Source organism: Aspergillus versicolor (genome assembly GCF_001890125.1).
Source record: "Aspergillus versicolor CBS 583.65 unplaced genomic scaffold ASPVEscaffold_2, whole genome shotgun sequence".
Taxonomy (NCBI): domain Eukaryota; kingdom Fungi; phylum Ascomycota; class Eurotiomycetes; order Eurotiales; family Aspergillaceae; genus Aspergillus; species Aspergillus versicolor.
In genome coordinates this window covers 4,417,164-4,437,168 of record NW_024467525.1, presented here as the reverse complement: position 1 = coordinate 4,437,168, position 20,005 = coordinate 4,417,164, and the positions used below count along the sequence as shown (strand labels likewise).

General features: G+C 53.0%; 11 protein-coding genes across 11 annotated transcripts; 4 read left to right on the top strand and 7 right to left on the bottom strand.

The window, feature by feature from the left end:
- Nucleotides 1-40: 40 nt before the first annotated feature.
- Nucleotides 41-1,702, bottom strand: ASPVEDRAFT_81156 (uncharacterized protein; the record flags this gene model as incomplete). Its single annotated transcript, XM_040816989.1, has 2 exons — nt 41-752; nt 801-1,702. The coding sequence occupies 2 exons, from the start codon at nt 1,700-1,702 to the stop codon at nt 41-43; spliced, it is 1,614 nt and encodes a 537-aa protein (XP_040665305.1).
- A 784-nt stretch (nt 1,703-2,486) lies between these two features.
- On the bottom strand, nt 2,487-4,100 carry ASPVEDRAFT_148607 (uncharacterized protein; the record flags this gene model as incomplete). Its single annotated transcript, XM_040808168.1, has 4 exons — nt 3,472-4,100; nt 3,201-3,418; nt 3,010-3,155; nt 2,487-2,957 (listed from the first exon to the last, which is right to left on the bottom strand). The coding sequence occupies exons 1-4, from the start codon at nt 3,969-3,971 to the stop codon at nt 2,487-2,489; spliced, it is 1,335 nt and encodes a 444-aa protein (XP_040665304.1). The 5' UTR covers nt 3,972-4,100.
- Nucleotides 4,101-4,683: 583 nt separating this feature from the next.
- ASPVEDRAFT_81154 (uncharacterized protein) lies at nt 4,684-6,322 on the top strand (the record flags this gene model as incomplete). Its single annotated transcript, XM_040816988.1, has 7 exons — nt 4,684-4,730; nt 4,779-4,909; nt 4,965-5,281; nt 5,325-5,507; nt 5,553-5,621; nt 5,668-5,896; nt 5,952-6,322. 7 exons carry the CDS (start codon nt 4,684-4,686, stop codon nt 6,320-6,322), a joined length of 1,347 nt encoding a protein of 448 aa, XP_040665303.1.
- Nucleotides 6,323-6,368: 46 nt separating this feature from the next.
- On the bottom strand, nt 6,369-7,043 carry ASPVEDRAFT_38950 (uncharacterized protein). The gene has a single exon (XM_040811802.1). The coding sequence runs from the start codon at nt 7,035-7,037 to the stop codon at nt 6,555-6,557; it is 483 nt and encodes a 160-aa protein (XP_040665302.1). The 5' UTR covers nt 7,038-7,043; the 3' UTR covers nt 6,369-6,554.
- An 872-nt stretch (nt 7,044-7,915) lies between these two features.
- Nucleotides 7,916-9,295, top strand: ASPVEDRAFT_125353 (GNAT family N-acetyltransferase; the record flags this gene model as incomplete). The annotated part of the gene is made up of 2 exons (XM_040806267.1): nt 7,916-8,878; nt 8,933-9,295. The coding sequence occupies 2 exons, from the start codon at nt 7,916-7,918 to the stop codon at nt 9,293-9,295; spliced, it is 1,326 nt and encodes a 441-aa protein (XP_040665301.1).
- Nucleotides 9,296-10,904: 1,609 nt separating this feature from the next.
- ASPVEDRAFT_123388 (sugar porter family MFS transporter) lies at nt 10,905-12,755 on the bottom strand (the record flags this gene model as incomplete). The annotated part of the gene is made up of 2 exons (XM_040806076.1): nt 10,905-12,058; nt 12,110-12,755. The coding sequence occupies 2 exons, from the start codon at nt 12,753-12,755 to the stop codon at nt 10,905-10,907; spliced, it is 1,800 nt and encodes a 599-aa protein (XP_040665300.1).
- A 1,248-nt stretch (nt 12,756-14,003) lies between these two features.
- ASPVEDRAFT_81149 (flavin-containing monooxygenase) lies at nt 14,004-16,067 on the bottom strand (the record flags this gene model as incomplete). The annotated part of the gene is made up of 6 exons (XM_040816987.1): nt 14,004-14,103; nt 14,149-14,374; nt 14,431-15,379; nt 15,423-15,671; nt 15,718-15,794; nt 15,839-16,067. The coding sequence occupies 6 exons, from the start codon at nt 16,065-16,067 to the stop codon at nt 14,004-14,006; spliced, it is 1,830 nt and encodes a 609-aa protein (XP_040665299.1).
- A 271-nt stretch (nt 16,068-16,338) lies between these two features.
- ASPVEDRAFT_126340 (aldo/keto reductase) lies at nt 16,339-17,611 on the top strand (the record flags this gene model as incomplete). The annotated part of the gene is made up of 3 exons (XM_040806359.1): nt 16,339-16,909; nt 16,972-17,519; nt 17,570-17,611. The coding sequence occupies 3 exons, from the start codon at nt 16,339-16,341 to the stop codon at nt 17,609-17,611; spliced, it is 1,161 nt and encodes a 386-aa protein (XP_040665298.1).
- On the top strand, nt 17,251-18,644 carry ASPVEDRAFT_517813 (uncharacterized protein). The gene is made up of 3 exons (XM_040814530.1): nt 17,251-17,519; nt 17,588-18,077; nt 18,127-18,644. The coding sequence occupies exons 2-3, from the start codon at nt 17,646-17,648 to the stop codon at nt 18,493-18,495; spliced, it is 801 nt and encodes a 266-aa protein (XP_040665297.1). The 5' UTR covers nt 17,251-17,519; nt 17,588-17,645; the 3' UTR covers nt 18,496-18,644.
- ASPVEDRAFT_517798 (glutathione S-transferase family protein) lies at nt 18,411-19,807 on the bottom strand. Its single transcript, XM_040814529.1, has 3 exons — nt 19,271-19,807; nt 18,707-19,223; nt 18,411-18,644 (listed from the first exon to the last, which is right to left on the bottom strand). The coding sequence occupies exons 1-2, from the start codon at nt 19,488-19,490 to the stop codon at nt 18,763-18,765; spliced, it is 681 nt and encodes a 226-aa protein (XP_040665296.1). The 5' UTR covers nt 19,491-19,807; the 3' UTR covers nt 18,411-18,644; nt 18,707-18,762.
- On the bottom strand, nt 19,576-19,953 carry ASPVEDRAFT_81145 (EthD domain-containing protein; the record flags this gene model as incomplete). The annotated part of the gene is made up of 1 exon (XM_040816986.1): nt 19,576-19,953. One exon carries the CDS (start codon nt 19,951-19,953, stop codon nt 19,576-19,578), a length of 378 nt encoding a protein of 125 aa, XP_040665295.1.
- Nucleotides 19,954-20,005: the final 52 nt, after the last annotated feature.

Here is a 20,005-nt window from a genome sequence, read left to right as displayed (position 1 = left end):
AAGTGAAAGGTGGATATCTAATTGAATTGCTATGACATATCTATGCCGACAGTGGCATCAAATTCCCATTCCGGTGCCATTCCTTGACTTTTCTCGCCACATTCTCCGGAGACTCGACAAAAACATGCTGCCATCCAAATACACGAAGGCTGTCCTGTCCACCACCATGTCGACCCAACTCGCTCGCAGCTCCAAGCCATGCATTTCGCATTCTAGGAAAGGCATCGTCCATGTGAGAGCCGACAAACTCTGCCTCGTCCTGATCCTCGAGCTGGAAGGGATAGCTTTTATGCGCGCCAAAGAATGACAGAGCCAGGCGGTCGTGGTTGGCATGTGTGAAATCACGTACGTGCTGAGCATTCTCAAGACAGCAGCTGCCGTCAGCTACATGAGGAATCTCCCTTTCTGCATCGCCAAGGCGTCTCCTATAGTCATCAATGCCTCCGCTAATGCTATTCCCCATGGCGACTGTATGTGGCTGTGACCGCCAGTTGGATGACAGCAACTCGGAGGGGGAAACTGGTTGGATATGCCACTCAACTGGGCGCTGGAAGCCTTCGTCAGACGTGTCCTCCGATTTCAAATGTGCAATAAAGACATTGAAATGCCAACCACGCGAGCAGAAATAACGATCAACCATAAGAATGGGAGAATGACCCTGCGCCCACTCATGTCTCAGCAGAAGGTATCCCACAAAGCAAGGGGTGACTGTCAGCCCTTTGCCCGACTTTAAAGTTGTTCGTGCTAGTAGTCTGTTACATCATTAGCCAGGAATATATGGAAAACAAGGTGAGGTTTACCGGTCCATCCCTCCCGGAGAGCATCGCATGGCCACACTATGCAGCCAGGCGGAGCTCAGATCAGAGATCCAGACCTGCAGCGCCCGGAGCTCTTGCGAAAAGCGTTCCACGCGTGCTTTGCGATAGTCACTATGGCTGAAGTCCCAGGACCCTTCCATCAAGGCATAACCGGCCTCTGCGGTGTCCGCTGGACACAGCCGTGCCATCACGGTGTTGTCTACGCTTGAGAAGGACTTGTACTTTGAGAGCACAAATGAATAAACTACCAGGCGAACCAACACCGCAATATTATCAGGAGTCCACCTGGTCTCAAACGGCAGAGGAATCTCGGATCCTGTCGACGACGGCGACGTGGAGCGACTTCGTGTTGAGGACGTCGATGACCAGGACACAGACTTTGATGAATCGCCCTCGAAACTTCGCCTGCCTCCCATATCTTTAAGCGAGTATGAAGTACTGGATTCTGCTGATACCTCTTCCCAGTCGACCGCCCGAAACAGCTTTGGCAGTGGAAGATCCTTCCCACTGAGTCCGACAGATTGCGGCCGTGCGCTCTGTTGAGTTAGGGCTGCGCAGATCTGCTGTGCCTTTTCCTGCGTCTTTCGAAGACGGTGGATGGTCTGGTCGATCCACTCTGAAGAGGAAGCATTGCTATGTAAACGGTAGACTTCCAGGAACATCCCTGCCCTGAGGTGACAGCCAGTGTCTCCAACGTGGGCGTCAAACGCCATGAGGCCGGGTGATGTGCCATTTGGTGATTTGAAAAGCAGACCGCAAAAACTTGTTAATGCCTCGATGCTGTCAGAGGCAGCACGGGCTACGTCTGTCAATACTGCAGCATAGAGTGCCTTGGGCTGACTTTTCAAGCGTTGGTGCAAAGTGGGAAACAACAGGTCCGCCATGTTTGCCGGCGTAGTGGGTGGGAAATGGAGGTAATTTGACAATCTCTTTAATTCATTGTAAATATTTCCAAACCTTCCGGTTATTATACCCGATAACCTAAGCTTCAGGGCCGATCTGTACAAACTATTCATGACGAACCCCGGGACCGGCCCCCCGGGACAACACGAACTACCGTTTGCGGGTTCACACCATGGGCAGGCAACTTTCTGCAGGGACTCAAAGTACTCACGGTATGACCTGATAATGGGATCGACCGTCTGTGGTTCGAACGGGAGATTTTGTCGAGTCCTTGCCACGAGGGCGTCTGCTCTGGCCCGCGTGTCCACCCACCTGCAAGTTGGTATACGAAGAACGACGATCATCATTCACCTCTAGACTCTCCAAATGGTCTGGTAAAAGGGCTAAAGGTACCTCTGGACGCCTTACGGCCCATGTCTACATTCAGCATTCAATGCGAGCACGGCCAGGATACCTGCTGGCCAGTCGGTGGCTGATTTTCCATCTGATAACTTAAAGTGAAGCCGAAGGCACCCCCACCGATGATCAGGACCCAGTGGACACGTTTGACAGTCCGTCAGCCACACCGCGACGTTCTACGTGGGGCGGGCCTCTTTCCAAGCCGATAATAAAAAAAACTTGAAAAATCAGGCGTGGAGTCGGTATGGCCAAGCTGACTGGGCAATATCAACATAGACCACCGACTAGTCAGAGCTCATGACGCAGCACACGAAGATCACATTGTTCTCAGTCTCGCTACACTCTTCCTCTAGCCAAATTCACTCTCTATTCTCTTAGTCGACACTCGACAATCGTCAGGTCGCCGAGATTGCGCCAGACCTGGACCGACTCCAGCCCCGCTTGCGCCGCCAAGCGTTCGTACTCGATTCGCGTGCGTTGCTTAGCATTGACGAAGCTGTAAACCTGTAGATCTAGCCGGCTGGTTGGGGCGTCTCCCCAGTTCGCCAGCAGCGGCTCGGGGGCGTCATGCTGGCTCTCTCCTCGCGGGACACTTTCCCCGGCTGCACGGTATGTTGGACTCACCATGTGCTCGCAGATGAGCAGCTTGCTCTGCGGTGTCATAGCCGAGGCACAGGACTTGAGGACCTGGACGGCCTCCACATCAGGCCAGTCGTGGATAATGTGTCGGAGGAAGTAGATCTGCGCTCCCTTGACAGGGGCCTCGTTGAAGAAGTCCAGGGGAGCAAAAGAGGCAGTCCCGGCATCCACAAACTCGGGAAAGTTGTCAATGAGGTTCTGTATCGTCAGATATCATTGGCAATGAACCAGATACTGGAAGGATACTCACCTTCTCGAAAACTGGCTTCGAACTTGGCTGATCCTGCACCGTCAGGGTGAGCCCTGGGAACGCCCGCAGGACTGGCAGAGTGGCTGCTCCGATGGCCCCTCCCACATCGACGATATGAGCGCCCTTCTCGCGAGCCCAGGGATACACTAATCCGTTAGTACTGGGCGGCCCAAACCTTGATGGTTACTTACGGCTGAGGTACTCTCCGAGATTGAAGGCCTTGCCACCCATGGCCTTCTGGGTCCGCTTGGCCATTTCCGGCCTGACGGTGGTCGTATACTTGAAGTAGTCTAGGGGTGTGTCATAGGCAATGTTGAATGGCGCCCTGGTCGGTTCAGTGGCGTCCTTGTACTCCGGCCTCGTCATCGCATCCCACACTTTGCAGGACGCAGGGCGACATCCATCGATGCTGCAAGCGAATCAGCAATGGGCACTCGGACTTGCGTAGTGACTAGAGCATACCAATGACCCACAATGGCTCTCAGTGCCTCTGATCGGTATCGCACGGACAAGGCGTTGTTGGCAAAGGTGTTCGGGGCCACTTCCTCGAAAATGTGGGAATTGCACAGGTTGCGCAGGAACCGCGCCAGAACTCCAGCATTCAGCCCTGCCTTGGCTGCTAGTTCGTCAATGTGACAGGGGCCCTCGCCCAGGAGATTGGGGATGTCGGCCTGGCAGGCGACGAGAAGAGAGGTCTGGTCGTGGCATCCATAGGTGAAGTCGTTCAAGTACGTATTCGGCCCGCAAAGAGCCCGCAGCATCTGTCCAGCTGAAGCGACGGACTTGAGGGCATATAGCACGTCCTTTTCGTCGCGCCGATGGATGGGATGCTCGTCGACTGCGTGAAGTGTGAGTGGAGGATCCTGATGCTCCAGGACGGCGCCCTTGACGACGTCGATACTGGACACAACAAGGTCCCGGAGCATTTCCAGCTCTCGTACAGGGTTAGGTTCGGCCGACATTGTTGTAAATAGTCTATGAAGTGACTCCAACAGAGTAGATGTTCTATTCAGGTTTCTACAGCTGCTATTGAACCAGGGGGCTTTTATGCTGAAGCCGAGCCGCGTACTCCAGATCAGATAACGTTTGCTGCAGACTTATGGGTCGTTGAACTCTCCGTAATGGTACCCTCGCTCTGCATACCCAAGCCCATGATGCTGGTTTGTACTTCTCCGAGATCGGAATCTTTGGAGTCTCCACTGATCTCCTGGAGGTCGCACTGCTTGACTTTTTTGAGCCGTCAAAAGGACGTCATTATCGATTATGACAGACGTCAGCATTTTTTAAAGCAGGTAGACCTTTCGTGAAACTGGATCCCCTGGGGTTGACCGTAAATTAGGCGTTTGGTGGAGTGGACACTGCAAGTCTGGAACGGTGGAGCAGGCAATGTCTAGTCGGTTGTCCCTCCATGACCCGGCATCAAGATCAGTCTTGCATATTGATTTAAGCACTTGGTCAGTCTGCAGCCTTGCAGGGATTACCTGATTGTCACTACTGTACTCCGGCACGATGGGGCACATTCATGCTCTGTTCTTCGACGCGACCACTGCGGTCGCTCTGCGGCCAGTCGTGCTGTTTGCTATTTTCATACTTTGCTTTATCTTGTTTATTCAGAGGAACTCTAGCAAGAATATACCAAACTCACCGTATTTTCTACACCATGATGGGAGGATGATGAGGACTCTTCCTGGGGATGCGCGATACACTCGCTTCACGCACGGGTATAACATTCGATTCTGGTTATTCACAATACGTGCTGACCTGAATAGAAAAGAACTGTCCAAGGCTGGTCAGGCCATGTCTGGCGATGATCCTTATCTGTTGCGAAACAAGTCGAAGCGCGACCTCGTCCTCCATACTCCGGCGCAGATGAGAGACTTTTTCAAAGGAGATGGAAAACGTAAGTCTTTTATTCAGTTATTTCAAATACGAGACTATCAGGCTGACCTGTAAAGTCCACACCAAGCAGCAGGATGCAAGCATGGGCGCGTACTTCCTTCGCAGTCTGGGCCAGTGTGTAGGAGCACAAAATGGACCACGCTGGCACCAAACTCGCTACCACTTGGAACAGTTCTTCTCCGCTATTGAAGCTGCATCCATGATTACAGATTTCCAGCGGGTTTTGAATAACTGGGCGCAAACACTGCCGGATAATGCAGCATCGCAGCAGATAGGCGACAGGAAGTTCCTGACCGACAGCGTTGAAATATGTCGACAGCTTCCTTTTCGTATGATTGCGATGTGTCTTTACGGAAACATGCTAACCAGCGAGGTGAGCATCTTGTCAGTTTGTATTTCTTTGCTAATAATTTCAGCGATTCGATACGCTGTGGCGCCTCAACAAGGTCCATGAGAAGGTCACGCAGTATACGTTCTTTGGCACATGGGAGAATATGCCTTATTATCATCTGCTTCCCACTGCAGCAAATAGAGTCCTGGCTGAGTATGAGCATGGATGGAAGGAATTTAACCTGGAAATCATCAACGCAGCTAGAAAGGTACTTCCTATTGATCATATTCGAGTATCGTCTAACGAGGCTTAGAGCAACACTTCCTGTCGAGCAGCACGCATGTTCCAAGTTGTTGAATCGGGTGACATGACAATGGACATGGTATGGCCCTCAATTCTGTTTTAAAGCAGGATGCTGATCTTCAAAGTACCTTCAATCTCTAGATGAAATCCTGTTCACCAACATCGATGTCACGTCCGCCCAGTTTGCCTACGGATTGATCAATATGGGCAAGTCTGCAGCAGCTGGACGAAGACTATACGACGAGGTCAGCACTGTTGCTGTCGAAGAAGACGAAATCGACTTTTACGCCCGAAAGGACGATACATTCCTGCACAAGATGTATCTGGAGATTCTACGAAGCAATCCGCCCATCTGTTTGTGCCCATTCTTTCTTCGTTAGCTGCTCTATCTGACGTTTAATCTTTCTAGGGTTCACCTTCCCCGAAACCACCGCGGTCGAGAAACGAATCGACGGATTCCTCATCCCAGCCGGTACCAACGTGGTTATTGACACACTTCGACTGAATAAATCATCTCCGATCTGGGGAAACACCGGCCACGAGTTCCACCCCGAACGATGGGATCATATCACCACTGGACAGGCGCGGTATAGCTGGCTGGGGTACGGCATGGGCCCGAGAAAGTGTCTGGGAAAGAACTTTGCCAATATCATCCTGAAGCTGTTCCTGATCTCGGTCAGTCGGCACTTCACCCTGGATGCAGGAGAGGGTGCCGTTCAGATCAAGAGGGATCGGTTTACATGCGTGCCGGAGCAGTTGGTCGTGTTTGAACAGCGGTAGTTTGTTTAAGTTTATTAAATATTGGATAATTATGAATTGTGTTCTCTCGCTCATTACTCTATAATCCCATTATTCTATAGAATACTCTTCTGAACTGAATATAGATGACCAACAAGCCTCAACTGAGACAGAATGTTCAACATCTAAAGTACAATTATGTTCTGAAACCCCGACCCCTTCCAATTCGATCCCAACTTTGAATATCCCTCTATACCCTTATGAATTGGATTGTCTACTTCCGCAGACCGGGAACATCGGTGTTGCTTGCATTGCGAGGAATCAAGTCGAGCGTCTTGAGGAACTCGTTGGTGAAGTCGAGGCCAGTGACTGCAAGGCCCTCGCCAACGACTTCAAGGACGCACGCCGCGACGAAGGTGACATTCAGCGTGATACCGGCAAGGTCGGGCACCCACTTCTCAGGGTGTCCCCACCAGAGGATTTCCCAGTGTAGCTCGTCGATGAGCTTGTCGAAGTCGACAGTCTTGAGGTTGACAAGTTCAGCCACAACACGATCGGTGGTGGGCCAGAGGCACTTGAAGAAGGCGTCGATGGCGGAGCTGTCGCTGGCAGCAGCATCGATCAGGCCTGAGATATCGGGAGAGGGTTGAGCAACCTCCGCCACAGCAGGAGTGGTTGGGCTGGGCACATCGGAGGACGAGGACTGGCCGACGGCGGAGGCAGTCAGGCCGAGAAGAGTCAAGGGGAGGAGTCTCATTGTGAATAGAATAGAAGAATGTCTTGAGATGATGGTCCTCATACCGTATCCTGGACGCATTACATTGTTTTATACTCGGAAAGAAGACCACCACGGGGCACAACAGCATTCTATCCGGCGTGCGGAATCCAGGTAGGCGAGATAAGGATCTACACGCCATGCACACCGCAGTCAAGATATTGAGTATTTGACAGCCCTGGCCACGGACATCAAGCGCTGTCGTTGCGGTCCACCGAGCCGGCAAATGGCTGTCAGGGACAGTCGTTCGTTCACATGCAAATCCCACGCGGAAAAGGGACTAACAGGTTAAGCACCACAGTTCGGCACCTTAAACACGGAGAGTGGAACCCCGAGAAGCCGTTCAGGATGTTTATTCCGAAGTGCTGGCCCGATATGGAGTCGTCGTCGTCTGACTGGGTCCGATTTCGGTGGCGCAAAGTGCGTCTACGCTAGGCACGCTACGATCTTTCCCATATGCGTCAACAGCCCGATATCAATCATATCAATCACATCAGCAGCAGGGTCTAAAGAAATAAGAGTGGCCCTCCTTTACCGTTGTTCTCACCGATCGGCAAGGCTTTGTGCCGTGGCGACGATCACGGAGCGTCTGCTGCATCTGGCACAATCCATGACACAAGTTTATGCTAATGGATCTTGATTCTACACTAGCTGTCATTGCAGGTTCTGGCTGAGGGCGGAGAGCCCAGTTTAGTGCAGCCTGAGTCAGAATGGGCCACCATCTGCCAGCCCCAACTCTGGGCGAAACCTATCACATGCAGGTTTGCTTGTGAAGGATGCGAGAAGGACAGGATGCCTCCTTTATTATGCCTCGCAGACTCCAGTTCTTGATTTGAAAGTAGTAAATACAGCGCAGCACAATGTCGAAAACACTTCCCCTGCTGGTTCGTCTCCCCGAGCCATGGAAGACCTCGTATGAGCTCCTGGTAGTTGAATACGAGCTCACTGTGCGCAAACTTCAGCTGCATCACTCTCCTCGGGCAGACGATGGTCCTCTGCCGCCGCAGCCGTTACATCATGAGTCCTTGACGTTCACCGACTTGACTCTGCCTCGGTCCTTGACTGTTCCGGATGAGGGCAATAACCTGGCATGGGCAAGAGCACAACGAAGCCCTATTACACACATCTCCTGGTCTGGACCTACACCCACAGTGGGTCAGATATGGAACGTGGTCCACGCAATCGAGATGCTGCACGATGACTACGAGATCTTTCGTGCGGGTCTATCAGGAGAGGGCCAGGAGCTACTAGAACGAGAGCTCCTGGCAGTTGGACTCGCCACGCCCCATCCCAAGCCTTCCTCACCTCCAGGGAGGCCGATTCCCACCTCGACAGACCATACGGGACAGTTGGTATTTTCCCGCAGCAGCTTTTGGCAGGGGGCAGGCTCCCCGTTTGGTGCTCGGCCAGCATGGGTGGCTGACCCAGGTATCCACAACCACCTACGCACGCCGTTAAACTTATATCCCAGTCGACCGTTGGAGTATACATTGACAACGGAATTTCCCAGGCGCCAGGTGCACGCGTTGCACCCAGTACGCCCTCCCAAGCCGGCACCGGGGTCGCGTATCTACAGCCGGTATATTCCCGCCCTTGGGGAGTTCTTCTCCGTATATGCCCTGGACTACACCAACGAGCAGCATCTGCAGCTCTTTCACACATGGCAGAACGACCCCAGGGTGGCCGAGCAGTGGAAGGAGACAGGCACACTGGATGAACACCGTGAATACCTACGGCAGATCCATGAGGATCCCCATCAAATGGCCGTGCTGGCCAAATTTAATGATATCTTCTTCTCCTACCACGAGATCTACTGGGCCAAGGTTAGTCTTCTATTCCACTCCCACTACAGCAAGCTCACGCTCTCGTCCCCACAGGAAGACCATCTCGGTGCGCACTACAACGCCGGCAATTGGGACCGCGGACGGCACTCTCTCGTCGGTGATACTCGGTTCAGGGGGTCCCAACGGGTGATTGCATGGTGGTGCAGTCTGATGCATTACATCTTCCTGGACGAGCCTCGTACTGAGTACGTGACGGGGGAGCCCAAGTTTGCCCACCAAGTTCCGCTGGCTTACGACCATGCTACGGGCATGAACCTGGCCAAGGTCATTGACCTGCCTCATAAACGATCGGCGTTGATCTTGGGGAGTCGGGACAAGTTCTTCCATGTCGCGCCGATGCGTTTCGACGGTGTAGAAAATTTGGATCGTGATCCATATGGCGTGTTGAAGCTATAGCAGTTTGTGTCAATCAGAGAGCATATCGTACGCCTGGCATCAATAATTTTGCTTTCTTTATTGTATCCTAAATATGCTTCATTATAAATGAGAAATACCAAGCAATGCCTCTATCAGGTCGCTTTCAAGTCTTATTGGTACTTTCCCCATCAGCCATGAGCCCTGTACGTCAAGGATCGATGAGGTCGGTATAATAAGCCGAAGTCTTACTGATATTTCCCTAGCACTAGTGCTGATTACAACTGTTTCTCTTCAAGCAACTATCCATTACTGTCGGCTCGCCCGTGCTACCGGGTTGCGTGAGTTGGACCTAATTCATGCGTACGCTCGGGCTTCTTCTTGCCAAACTGATGATGGATTTTTTTGAAGGTGATCGCAGATTGTAGACTTCAGCGAGTGTATATACAGGCATTTATTTGAATCCGGGTCCTTCTCGATTTCCCTGTAGTTTCCTATTCTGCGCTCTGTATCTTGTTGCGGCTAGCTTGAGACTATGCCAGCTAGGCGGGGACACAGACTCCTGGAGTGCCAGGTTGAGCACTCCGCACGCAGTTCTCGCCCTCTCGGCAATCTGCCAGGGTCTGACAAGCTTCGCTACCTACAGGGGGTTGGTCAGTATGTTTGGCAACAGTCTGTAGGCGGGCACATACCAACTGCCAGCGAAACGACGAGCATGACGACGGTGAGGAACTTCATTGCGGGCTGTTATACAGAGCTGGGGATTTATTTGGAGGAGACTGAGTTTGGAATCGTAGCTGAAGCCCGCCAGGTCGTCTTATTTATGCTGTGCTCTGTCCCTGCCCGGTATCGGGCTTCTGCACTTTGGCCCCCAGAATCCTGCGTTGAAGAGCCTGGACAGACGTCAAAGATAATACGAAAGAGATCAGATCCGGTGAGTCCTCCAGTCAGATAAGATCATAAAAGCCAGACCGTCCGCGCCATGAGATTTCATGGAATAAGCTGTCGGGAACTGCATAAGTACGTACCCAGTATCCACAATAAGTCAACTTGTTGGTTGCAGTCCATCTCTGGTTGGGCGTAGCAAATGCGAATATCGGACAGATTTGGCCCCAGCATAATCCAAGTGGGCCCAGTGTTCGAAGTCTCGACTGCCTTGTCATAATTATTGGATATACTGTACCCTCGTATATTTCGATGCGGATCAGATATGATTGATAACTATTGTTGGTGTTTGCAGAGTTTGTACGTCCGCAGTCTCAGCACAACTTTCAAATTGGTTGAAATATTATCGTGAAATCGGAATATATATTATTTGTTGGGTATTTCTGCTTTTGCTTGTAATATGAAAAGCACTGAAAGTTATTTGGGAGTCAGTGGAAACTCTTCAACATGCTCTATCGTGTTGTATATATATATATGTTCGGTATGTTAAGATTATGTTAAGCTACAATCGAAATCTGTCATTCCACAGATTTGGGCCCTGAAAGTGATAAATAAATTCGATTACTTGATATATATAAGGAATGACTCGATCTAGTCTTATTTCAAAGTTGTTATGTGGTGAATATTGCTGTCGAGAGTGAGGCCGGGTATTCCCAAAAAGGAAGTCACGACTCAGGTTGCGACTTCCATTTTAAGATTAGCGTCTCTACTCGTCAGGTGACCGCCAGTATTTCGCGAGCTGCGCGTCCAACTCGCGTCCCTCCAGTCGCTTCATCGTCAGGCTCTGCTTGACCGGCGAGATTCCCTCTGCATTCGCAGACGCGAAAACCACGTCCAGCTCTTCCAGTGTCCGCCCCTTCGTCTCGGGGAAGAAAAAATACACGCACGGCATCAGCGCCGCGTTGAACACCGCAAAGATTATATACGTCTTGTACCCCAGGTTTTTGAACGCCGGCGGGGTGATCATGACAATTAGGAAGTTGGATATCCAGTTCGAGCTGGTTGATAGCGCGTTTGCTTGAATCCGGATGCGCAAGTTCGTGATCTCCGCCGGATACAGCCAGGTCATGCCCAGCCAGCCGATGGCGAAGAACGTGTTGAATACAAAGAGGAACACTGTTGCCGTGATACCATATTTTGTGTCCAACTCTGGCGCTCCGTTTGGGAGGGTTCGGCCTGTGGAGACTGTTCCTGCCAGGATCGCCATCGATGCCATCATTCCAAATGCCCCGATTAGCATGAGCTTGCGGCGTCCTGTGCGCTCAATTAGAGGTAAGGCAACTAGTGATGCTAGAAAGTACTCCGTCCCATTGCACGCTGCGAGTAGACGGGACATGTCAGGGGCGAAACCTAGTGAATTTTCAAAGAGAAATGTGGCGTAGTAGGTAATCAAATTGATTCCGCACAGCTGCTGGAAGAACTGCGCAACAATGGCCAAGACCGTGCGCCGGAGGTTCTGGGATGGGCCATTGGTGAGAAGCTCTCTGTACCTGAATGGACCTCCCTTGCTCTGTGCCGCCAGTGCGTCGTTGATGTTCTGGATTTCCTGCTCGACTTCCCTGTCATGCTCCGGCTTCCCAACAAGGCGAGCGGTTACATCCCGGGCTTCCGTATGTCGTCCTTGCATGATCAACCAGCGCGGAGAGTCGGGGAGATAAAGCAGTCCGATCATGACAACGATGGTAAAGAACGATTGGAACATGAGCGGGAAGCGCCAGCGGACAGACCCCGTGAGGAAGTAGAAGCCGTAGTCAACCCAGTATGCAATCATGATGCCTGCAGAGATCAGGGCACCGGAGAGCATGATCAGGACACCGCGTTGATGGGGGCGGGCGCACTCGCTTTGCCAGGTGGGAATTGCTGTTGCCTGGTCAGTGCTATTGTCTGAGCATCAGATGAAGTAGGGCGTACTTGATGTCACCATTCCATTCCCAATCCCACCGACGACTCGCCCGGCCACAAACAGTCCGTACTCAAAGCATGCCGCCTGCATAATAGTCCCGATGATCATTAGCAAGGAGCCCCAGAACGTCGAAGACTTCCTTCCCCAGCTCTCGCCATAAGCGAGAATCACTAGGGAGCCCAGCCAACATCCTATCTGGTATATGGCCACGCCGGCAGCCTGTGTATTGGCGGTCCCCTTGCAATTTTCCGGATGTGGGATTCTGCCTTCTGGAGTTTCAATCCAGCATAGCGGGTTGAAGTCGTCGCGCGGCGTCATCAGGGAAAGTTGCTTCTGGAAGTCGTCCAGGGTGAGCAGGGCGCTCAGAACACCCTGGTCGTACCCAAACATCAGAAAACCGCAGCTCGCAATGAACCCGATTGAGATGTTCAGAGCACGACCAGAGAGATGGGACCCTCGGACCCTCCATTCTGGAAGGTTACCCATCCAGTTGAAGTAGCTCGCCAGACCGGTGGTTGCTTTGGTTCTGTTGCGCTCACGTTGGATGCGCTCAGCCTTGCTGGAAGCATCTTGGTTCTCATTGTGGCTGGGGGAATTGGAAGAAGTAGAGCCTGCCTTCTCCTGGAGAGGAGATGAACGAGCCGTGTCGGACATCTCGACCCAGCAATGTGAAGGGAACAAGTAGAGAAGTATTGTAGATGCCTCCCTCGCCTCCTCGTGGGTGGAGAGACGATTTATACCCACCCCCACGAGAGAGCTCGAGAGGCTTTCTGACCTGCGCACGGCGATCCAGCATGGGGTGATATGTACAACGATATGCGGTCCTCTTGCGACTGGGATGCTCGGCACCAACTTGGCGATGCCGGAATTGCCCAAAACGGCAAACCACGGCTGCCCAGGACAACACCAAGCATTGGCGCTTCGAGGCGACGTCTAGGCGGCTTCGAGGCGGCTGCACCTGGCGCGGCCGATGTCATGCAGCCCGATCTTGTGCGCTTCCCTGTTTTTCTGGCCGAGCCTGGATCGCGTGAGGACCACCTCAGCCTGGAGGCATAATGACCGGATGCACGCGACAATATTCAGCAGGCTTGTGTGCTGCACTTGACTTCGCTACACTGGCCGACGAGGTTATCAGGTAGCCACCGGATGTAGATGGTCGCACGACAGAATTGAGATCCACATCTGCTTAGCCTTACGTCGACCAAGAGCCGTATCTTGCCGTAAGGGGGATATCGCGCAGCATGATGAACCTTGAATGCACGCCCGGCTACTCCGATTGCGACCTACTGCAACCGGGCGCACTTCTTGCTCTGAAGAATCTGTCCACATGTTGTCCGGCCCTCATGGAGCACCCGATATTGGGCAACAGGCCGATAAGAATATTGGGCCAGCATCGCGAGCTGGAAATGCCGCAGTGATCGACAGATCTGCGGCTTGGCTCCCTCCGCTCATTAGAGAACGGACCGGGGTCAGATCAGAGTTGGATACGGGTGGAGGGTTACAACCTCCTGCTAGGGGCTCGTAAATTTGTCGACAGAATGCAGAGGAGGTGACGGTGCCCATGATAGCGACTTCCAGACGCCGCCTGTATGCTAACTTGCATGTTGTCCTTACCAAGAACGCCATTGAGTGTGCGATGCAGCGAGAAGCGACATGGTGGCGTCGAGGTAGGGTACGGCTGGCTTACGGGAACCACGGAATCGGGCCCGGGAGCAGAGATTGCCTCCTAATTAGACATGCTTTTTTTCATTTAGGGTGAGACCGAGAGATAGATTATACATATTCACTGCGAATCTGCCTCCACGAGTTTGGTTCGACGTGTGGTCGTCCTTGCTTCGCCCCTTGCAGCGCCATTGAAAGCGTCCTGACATTGAAGACTCTCCACACCCTCTCGCCAGGCACCTAAGTGTCTGTCTCACCAGCCTTGCTGTTTTGAGATTTGGTGTTTGCTTTATACCGCTGCCACTCGAGCATGTTCAGGTCGCCCCCAATTGCCTTGAACCTATGATGGTCAGCAGCATTCACCATCCTTGCAGACCGAACTCACCATATGGGGTCGATATTGTCCAAGCATAAATGGGGCGAGACATCTGCCTTCTTACCCCCCGCGCGGTCTACGGTAGTCCATCCCATTCCCAGATGGGCCCAAGGGTTCGAATCGAAGTGGCGGATCTCAAAGTCCTCGTACCGTGGCCGTTCGATTACCTGCTGATAATGCAGCGATGAGCCTGGCCAGATGGCGTTGACGCGGCCAGTTTCGTTGTTTTTATACCCTAGTAGTCATATCTCGTTAACTGACATCATCGTTATGGAGGCGAAGTTAACCTACAGCTTCGACAATCATCACTCCAGACGGTGTGCTTCACCCACTCCTGGACATGCTCGTTGAACTGATCTGTAACCTTCTGTCGAGGAACCCAGCTGCGGATATTTTCGTTCTGCATCTTATTCAACAGCTGGATTGCATATTCGGAAACAGAATGCAGCGGAGCCATCACACTGCCGTTCTGGATAGGCCATGAGGGGCCGATGAACGTGAGGTAGTTGGGCATCTCCGGTACAGCGAGCCCAAGATACGCTTCAGGGCTTTTCTTCCACTTGTCACGGAGGTCAACTCCATTTCGCCCGATGGTCGCAAACTGTGGACGATAAGTGTTGTCGAATCCAGTCGCACAGACAACGGTGTCTACCTTCCTCTCTACGCCGTCCGCTCCAACGACACCATCTTCAGTGCAACTCGCAACAGCTGTGAAATGGACATCGACATTGGACTGCTGGATCGCTTCCATGTAGGGGTCTCCAGGTGTGATCCGACGACACCCAAAGCCAAAATTGGGTGTGAAGCCTTGAGCCAACCGTTCGTCCTTGATGATGCTGGCAGTGCGCTGGCGGAAGAAATTTGACGCCCCCTTCTGCGCCATCGAGTCGCGGTAGAAGGCCCCCCACATTCCATTGACCTCGGCCTCGATGTCTTTTGCATGGTCCACCAAGGCTGTCGGGTTGGTTTTGAATTCAGTGCGTTCACTGTCGCTGTAGACCTTTGCTGGTGCCCCGGTGTTGCCTGCCAGAACGCCGAACCAGATGCCCGTGCGGACAAAGACGTCAAGATGGTCTGTATGTGGTTGCATACCAGCGACGGCCTGTACGGAAGATGCGCCGGACCCGATGACTGCGACGCGCTCGTTCCTCCACTGGTCTTGTTTGTAGTCGTCTGGCCAATTCGCGGTGTGGACGACTCGCCCTTTGAAGCGATGGTGCAGCCCCGGTGTATCGGGCCACTGCAGAGATTAGATACTTTTCGACTAGAGCAGGAGGTAATACCTTTGGATTGCTGAGTACTCCACATGCATTCAGCAGGACATGGCAGTAATCGTCGAACTCCTCTGGTTCATGTCCAGGCCGCTGTCGCCGGAGGCGAACATTCCACTGGCCCTTGTCCTCGACCCAGCGACTCTCGACCACTTCTGTCTGGAACTGCATGTACTTTCGGAGATCGAAGGCATTGCAGACCTTGTCGAGATATTCCCAGATATCGGCGGCGTAGGAGAAGTATCGCGGCCAGTCGGGGTACTTCAAAGTTAGCTCAACCATCTGCAATTCTCCACGAGGTACACACCAATGCAAATCGGTAGGTGTATGCATGGCTAGGAACATCACAGCCAGCGTTTGGATAGCGATTCGTGAGCCAGGTGCCTGATTCTGTTAGAATCCTGAAGATAATGGCCAGGGGTCCCAACCTCCAATATCGCTGTTCTTCTCGTACACAACATGCTCCATATTTTGGCACTGCTTCTGCACCTGATACGCCATCAGGATGCCTGAGAATCCAGCCCCAATGGTAATGACACGCAACCGGCGATTGCTTGGGTCGTTCCATGTTGTATCCTTGGGGATCGAGTATGCCGGCGTCTGAGGCGGAGAGGGACTTACTCGCTGACCCTTACCGTTGATATAGGAGACTGTCATGGTGGGGTGTGAATGTGGCTGTCCTGCCGTCTCATCCTGGTCAGTCCGTCGCTTATAACTGGATGTTGTCGTCGTCCGGACCTCGGCCAGCGACTGGATTGGTCGCACCCCGAACAAAGAACTGGGGGCTGCATTATCGGCTTGAACTGCCCCGTGGGCCGTCTTGGATGACTGGCGTCGGTGGTCGCGGTGGTTATAAGGATGCGATATCGTACGGACATTCGGTTTGCTTATCATCACACTCCCTAGTACAGCCAACCGTCACCTCACCATGGCAGCACCTCCAGCGCCACAGCCCCCGAGTCTCCTCGGGTACCACCGAGTACTCTCTCCCCTGGCCGGTATCCGCGTTTCGCCCCTCTGCCTAGGCACGATGCACTTTGGCGGGCAGTGGGCGCATACCATGGGCGAAGTGTCCAAGGAAACCGCCTTTGCACTTCTCGACAAATTCTACGAAGCAGGCGGAAACTTCATCGACACTGCCAACTTTTACCAAGGCGAGGGCAGCGAGAAATGGATTGGTGAGTGGCTGGCCGCGCGCCAGAACCGCAACGAGCTCGTCATCGCAACCAAGTATACCATGAGCTACAGACACACCGGCCCCGAGAAGATCAAGTCGAACTACCAGGGGAGCCACTCGAAGAGCCTGCGCCTCTCCCTCGAGGCGAGTTTGAAGAAGTTAGGAACGGACTATATTGATCTGCTCTACGTGCACATGTGGGACTTCTCGACCGGCGTCGAGGAGGTGATGCAGGCGCTGCACCACGTCGTCGCTAGTGGGAAAGTATTGAATATCGGTATCAGCGATGCGCCCGCATGGGTTGTCGTCAAGTGCAATGAATGTGAGTCTCTATAACCCTAACGATTGCTAGTCGAATCACCGCTGAGCGACTACGACGACCAGACGCCCGATTCCACGGACTGACGCGCTTCTGCGTCTACCAGGGCCGCTGGTCGTGCTCGTATCGTGACTTTGAGCGCGAGATACTGCCTATGTGCCAATCCGAGGGTCTTGCAATTGCACCGTTCGGCGCCCTGGGTCGCGGTCAATTTAAGACTGCCGACGAGTTCCAGCAGAGTGGCACGCGCAACATGGGCCCGCAGGAGGAGAAGCACCGGCTGATGGCCGCAAAGCTAGCGGAAGTTGGACAGCGCAAGGGTGTCGCCCCGACGAGCATAGCACTGGCATACGTACTGCACAAGTCGCCATACGTTTTCCCCGTCATCGGGTGTCGGACTGTTGAGCATCTGGAGTCGAACATCGAGAGTCTTGCGGTTGCGTTGACCGACGAAGAGATCTACGAGATTGAGGATGCGACGCCGTTCGATATCGGCTTTCCCATGTCGTTCTTGTTTGAGATGCCGGGGCAGAAGTATCGGAGTGATATGACAACCAGGCATATCTGGCAGGTTACCTGTAATACTCGTCTTGAGGCCGTTCCCAAGCTTCGGGTAAGTCTATCTATTCTCCTGCCTTTACAGCGAGCTAATTGTGATACCAGCCCATCGAGCCGAAGCAGGGATACAACCAGATGGATCGGTAGGATTCTGATATTACTAGATAGCTAGTTTTCTGGAATGAACATGAACTTTCGGGGTCCGAATCCCCTCGAAATAGCGTATATAATTTTCCGCTTCCCCAGTATTCCAGGACTGACACCACCCAATTTTACCCCCTTAATCATGTCAGACAACTACCGCCTCGACGGAAAAGTCGCCCTTGTCACCGGCGCCGGCCGTGGAATTGGCGCTGCCATCGCAGTAGCTCTCGGTCAGCGCGGCGCCAAAGTCGTCGTCAACTATGCCAACTCGCACGAGGCCGCCGAGAAGGTCGTCCATGAAATCAAAGCAAACGGTAGCGATGCGATTGCACTCAAGGCCGACGTTGGCGACCCCGAGGCTGTGGCCAAATTGATGGACAAGGCTGTAGACCATTTTGGATATCTCGATATTGTGTCCTCGAATGCTGGGATTGTCTCGTTTGGACATCTCAAGGATGTTACACCAGACGTGAAGTCACCCTTTTCACTTAATAAACCCAAGTACTCATATTGAGTAGGAATTTGACCGCGTCTTCCGAGTCAACACCCGCGGCCAGTTCTTCGTTGCGCGTGAAGCCTATCGCCATCTACGCGAAGGAGGCCGCATCATCCTAACCAGCTCCAACACTGCGTCGGTCAAGGGGGTACCCAAACACGCCATCTACTCAGGATCCAAGGGTGCCATTGATACATTTGTCCGCTGCCTGGCCATCGACTGCGGGGACAAGAAGATCACCGTGAATGCCGTTGCTCCTGGCGCCATCAAGACGGACATGTTTCTTGCCGTGTCCCGGGAGTATATTCCGAACGGCGAGAGCTTTACCGATGAGCAGGTCGATGAGGTATGCAGTCTGCCTTCGATTAGTGGTGTATTTGCTAATAGTTAGTGTGCTGCGTGGTTGTCGCCTTTGAACCGAGTCGGTCTGCCGGACGATGTAGCCCGAGTGGTCAGCTTCCTGGCATCGGACGCAGCAGAATGGGTTAGTGGGAAAATCATCGGCGTCGATGGAGGCGCATTTCGATAGATTATCTTAAACTATTATTGTATGTAATCAGAATGCATGGACGTGCAAGCATCTTCGCTCGCCGTTCGCTCACCGAGATCTCGGCAGACTTTTCTTGATGTACGTACGTCCACCGCTAGATACATCGAACTATGCGCTATCCTCATTTCTCCACCTAGGAGGTGCAATCGGCATTTCAGCTTCAGCCAGGGCAGCAGGCCCCGATACATCCATGACAATAGGCAGCGAATGGACCCGTTCAAACCACCCCGAAACGCCGGGATGCTCCGAGCGCCAGGCCGGGTCAAGAAAGAAGCGAAATGCGCCTTGAACAATGCCAACAACAAACAGGTCGGCCAAGGTGAGAGTATCCCCGACCAGATACCTGCGGTCGCGCAGATGGTTGTCTAGCATCTGCATCCGGAACAATGTGTCCTCCTTGCTTCTCTGGATGGCGTCTGGGTTAAACGGCGCCCGTCCGATCAGCGGATTGAACCAGCTTCCCAATGCGGGGAGGATTTCGGTAATCCCAAAGGCCATCCAGCGGAGGATTGAACTGTAGTCCTTCTTTGAGGCGCCGAGGAGCGTGGTATCTTGGTTCTGGGAGGTCACTGCGCTGGTTAGAAGGCTGTTCGCAGTTGACTGGACATGTATTTACCGTAGATAGCGATGGCGATGGACTCTGTCAGCACGAAGCCATCATTCCCAACAAAAGTAGGAATTTTGCCTAAAGGGCTTAGTCTGAGATACTCTTCAGGAGCCTCCTTGGACGAGGTGATGGTTTTGACCTCGAGGGGGAGACCGTTGGCTTTGGCCACAGCGAGGATTGCCAGGGATCGTGGGTTGAAGGGACGAGTATAGAGCACGCCGGACGACATCTTGGATATTTGAATTTGAAAGCTAATTGCACGGGACTGTGATGACTGGGAGTGATCTTAAGAACAATTCCGAGCTATATCTCTGCTAAGCCGTAGCCCTAATATCCCCGAGCACAACGGCCTTCATCTTATCTCGATCCGTGAACCGCCCTTCGTCCTCCAATACCTCCGGACTGGTCATAACCGGCAGAAACTCCTGAAAGGCCTCTCTGCTTGCAAAGCTGACTATGGCAAATCCGTCGTAGGTGAAGTCGGCCGCGTGGCCTACCAGCGGGCTAACCGGGTAGTCTGCACGGGTCTCGTCTCGCTGCAGATAGTGCCGGGTGTGACTGAGAGGGAATGATGCTCCTCCAAGTCTCTGAAGGAGAGGGACGTGTCTGTTTTCCCAGTGGTCGCGGAATTCGGCTGGGGAGAGTTCGTGTTTTCGCGTCACGAAGACGACTATTGTGAAGCCGGACGACATGGATATTGATGGCAAATTTCAATAGAGCGTTGGGAGATGAAGGAGGGACGGA

What these genes read in the sequence shown, in the direction of transcription:
- ASPVEDRAFT_38950 (XM_040811802.1), bottom strand. Translation starts at nt 7,037, where the DNA reads ATGAGACTCCTCCCCTTGACTCTTCTCGGCCTGACTGCCTCCGCCGTC.
- ASPVEDRAFT_517813 (XM_040814530.1), top strand. Translation starts at nt 17,646, where the DNA reads ATGAACATGAACTTTCGGGGTCCGAATCCCCTCGAAATAGCGTATATA. An exon ending in TCAAGGATGTTACACCAGAC is followed by an intron (nt 18,078 to 18,126) that starts GTGAAGTCACCC and finishes CATATTGAGTAG; the next exon opens with GAATTTGACCGCGTCTTCCG.
- ASPVEDRAFT_517798 (XM_040814529.1), bottom strand. Translation starts at nt 19,490, where the DNA reads ATGTCGTCCGGCGTGCTCTATACTCGTCCCTTCAACCCACGATCCCTG. An exon ending in CATCGCCATCGCTATCTACG is followed by an intron (nt 19,224 to 19,270) that starts GTAAATACATGT and finishes TAACCAGCGCAG; the next exon opens with TGACCTCCCAGAACCAAGAT.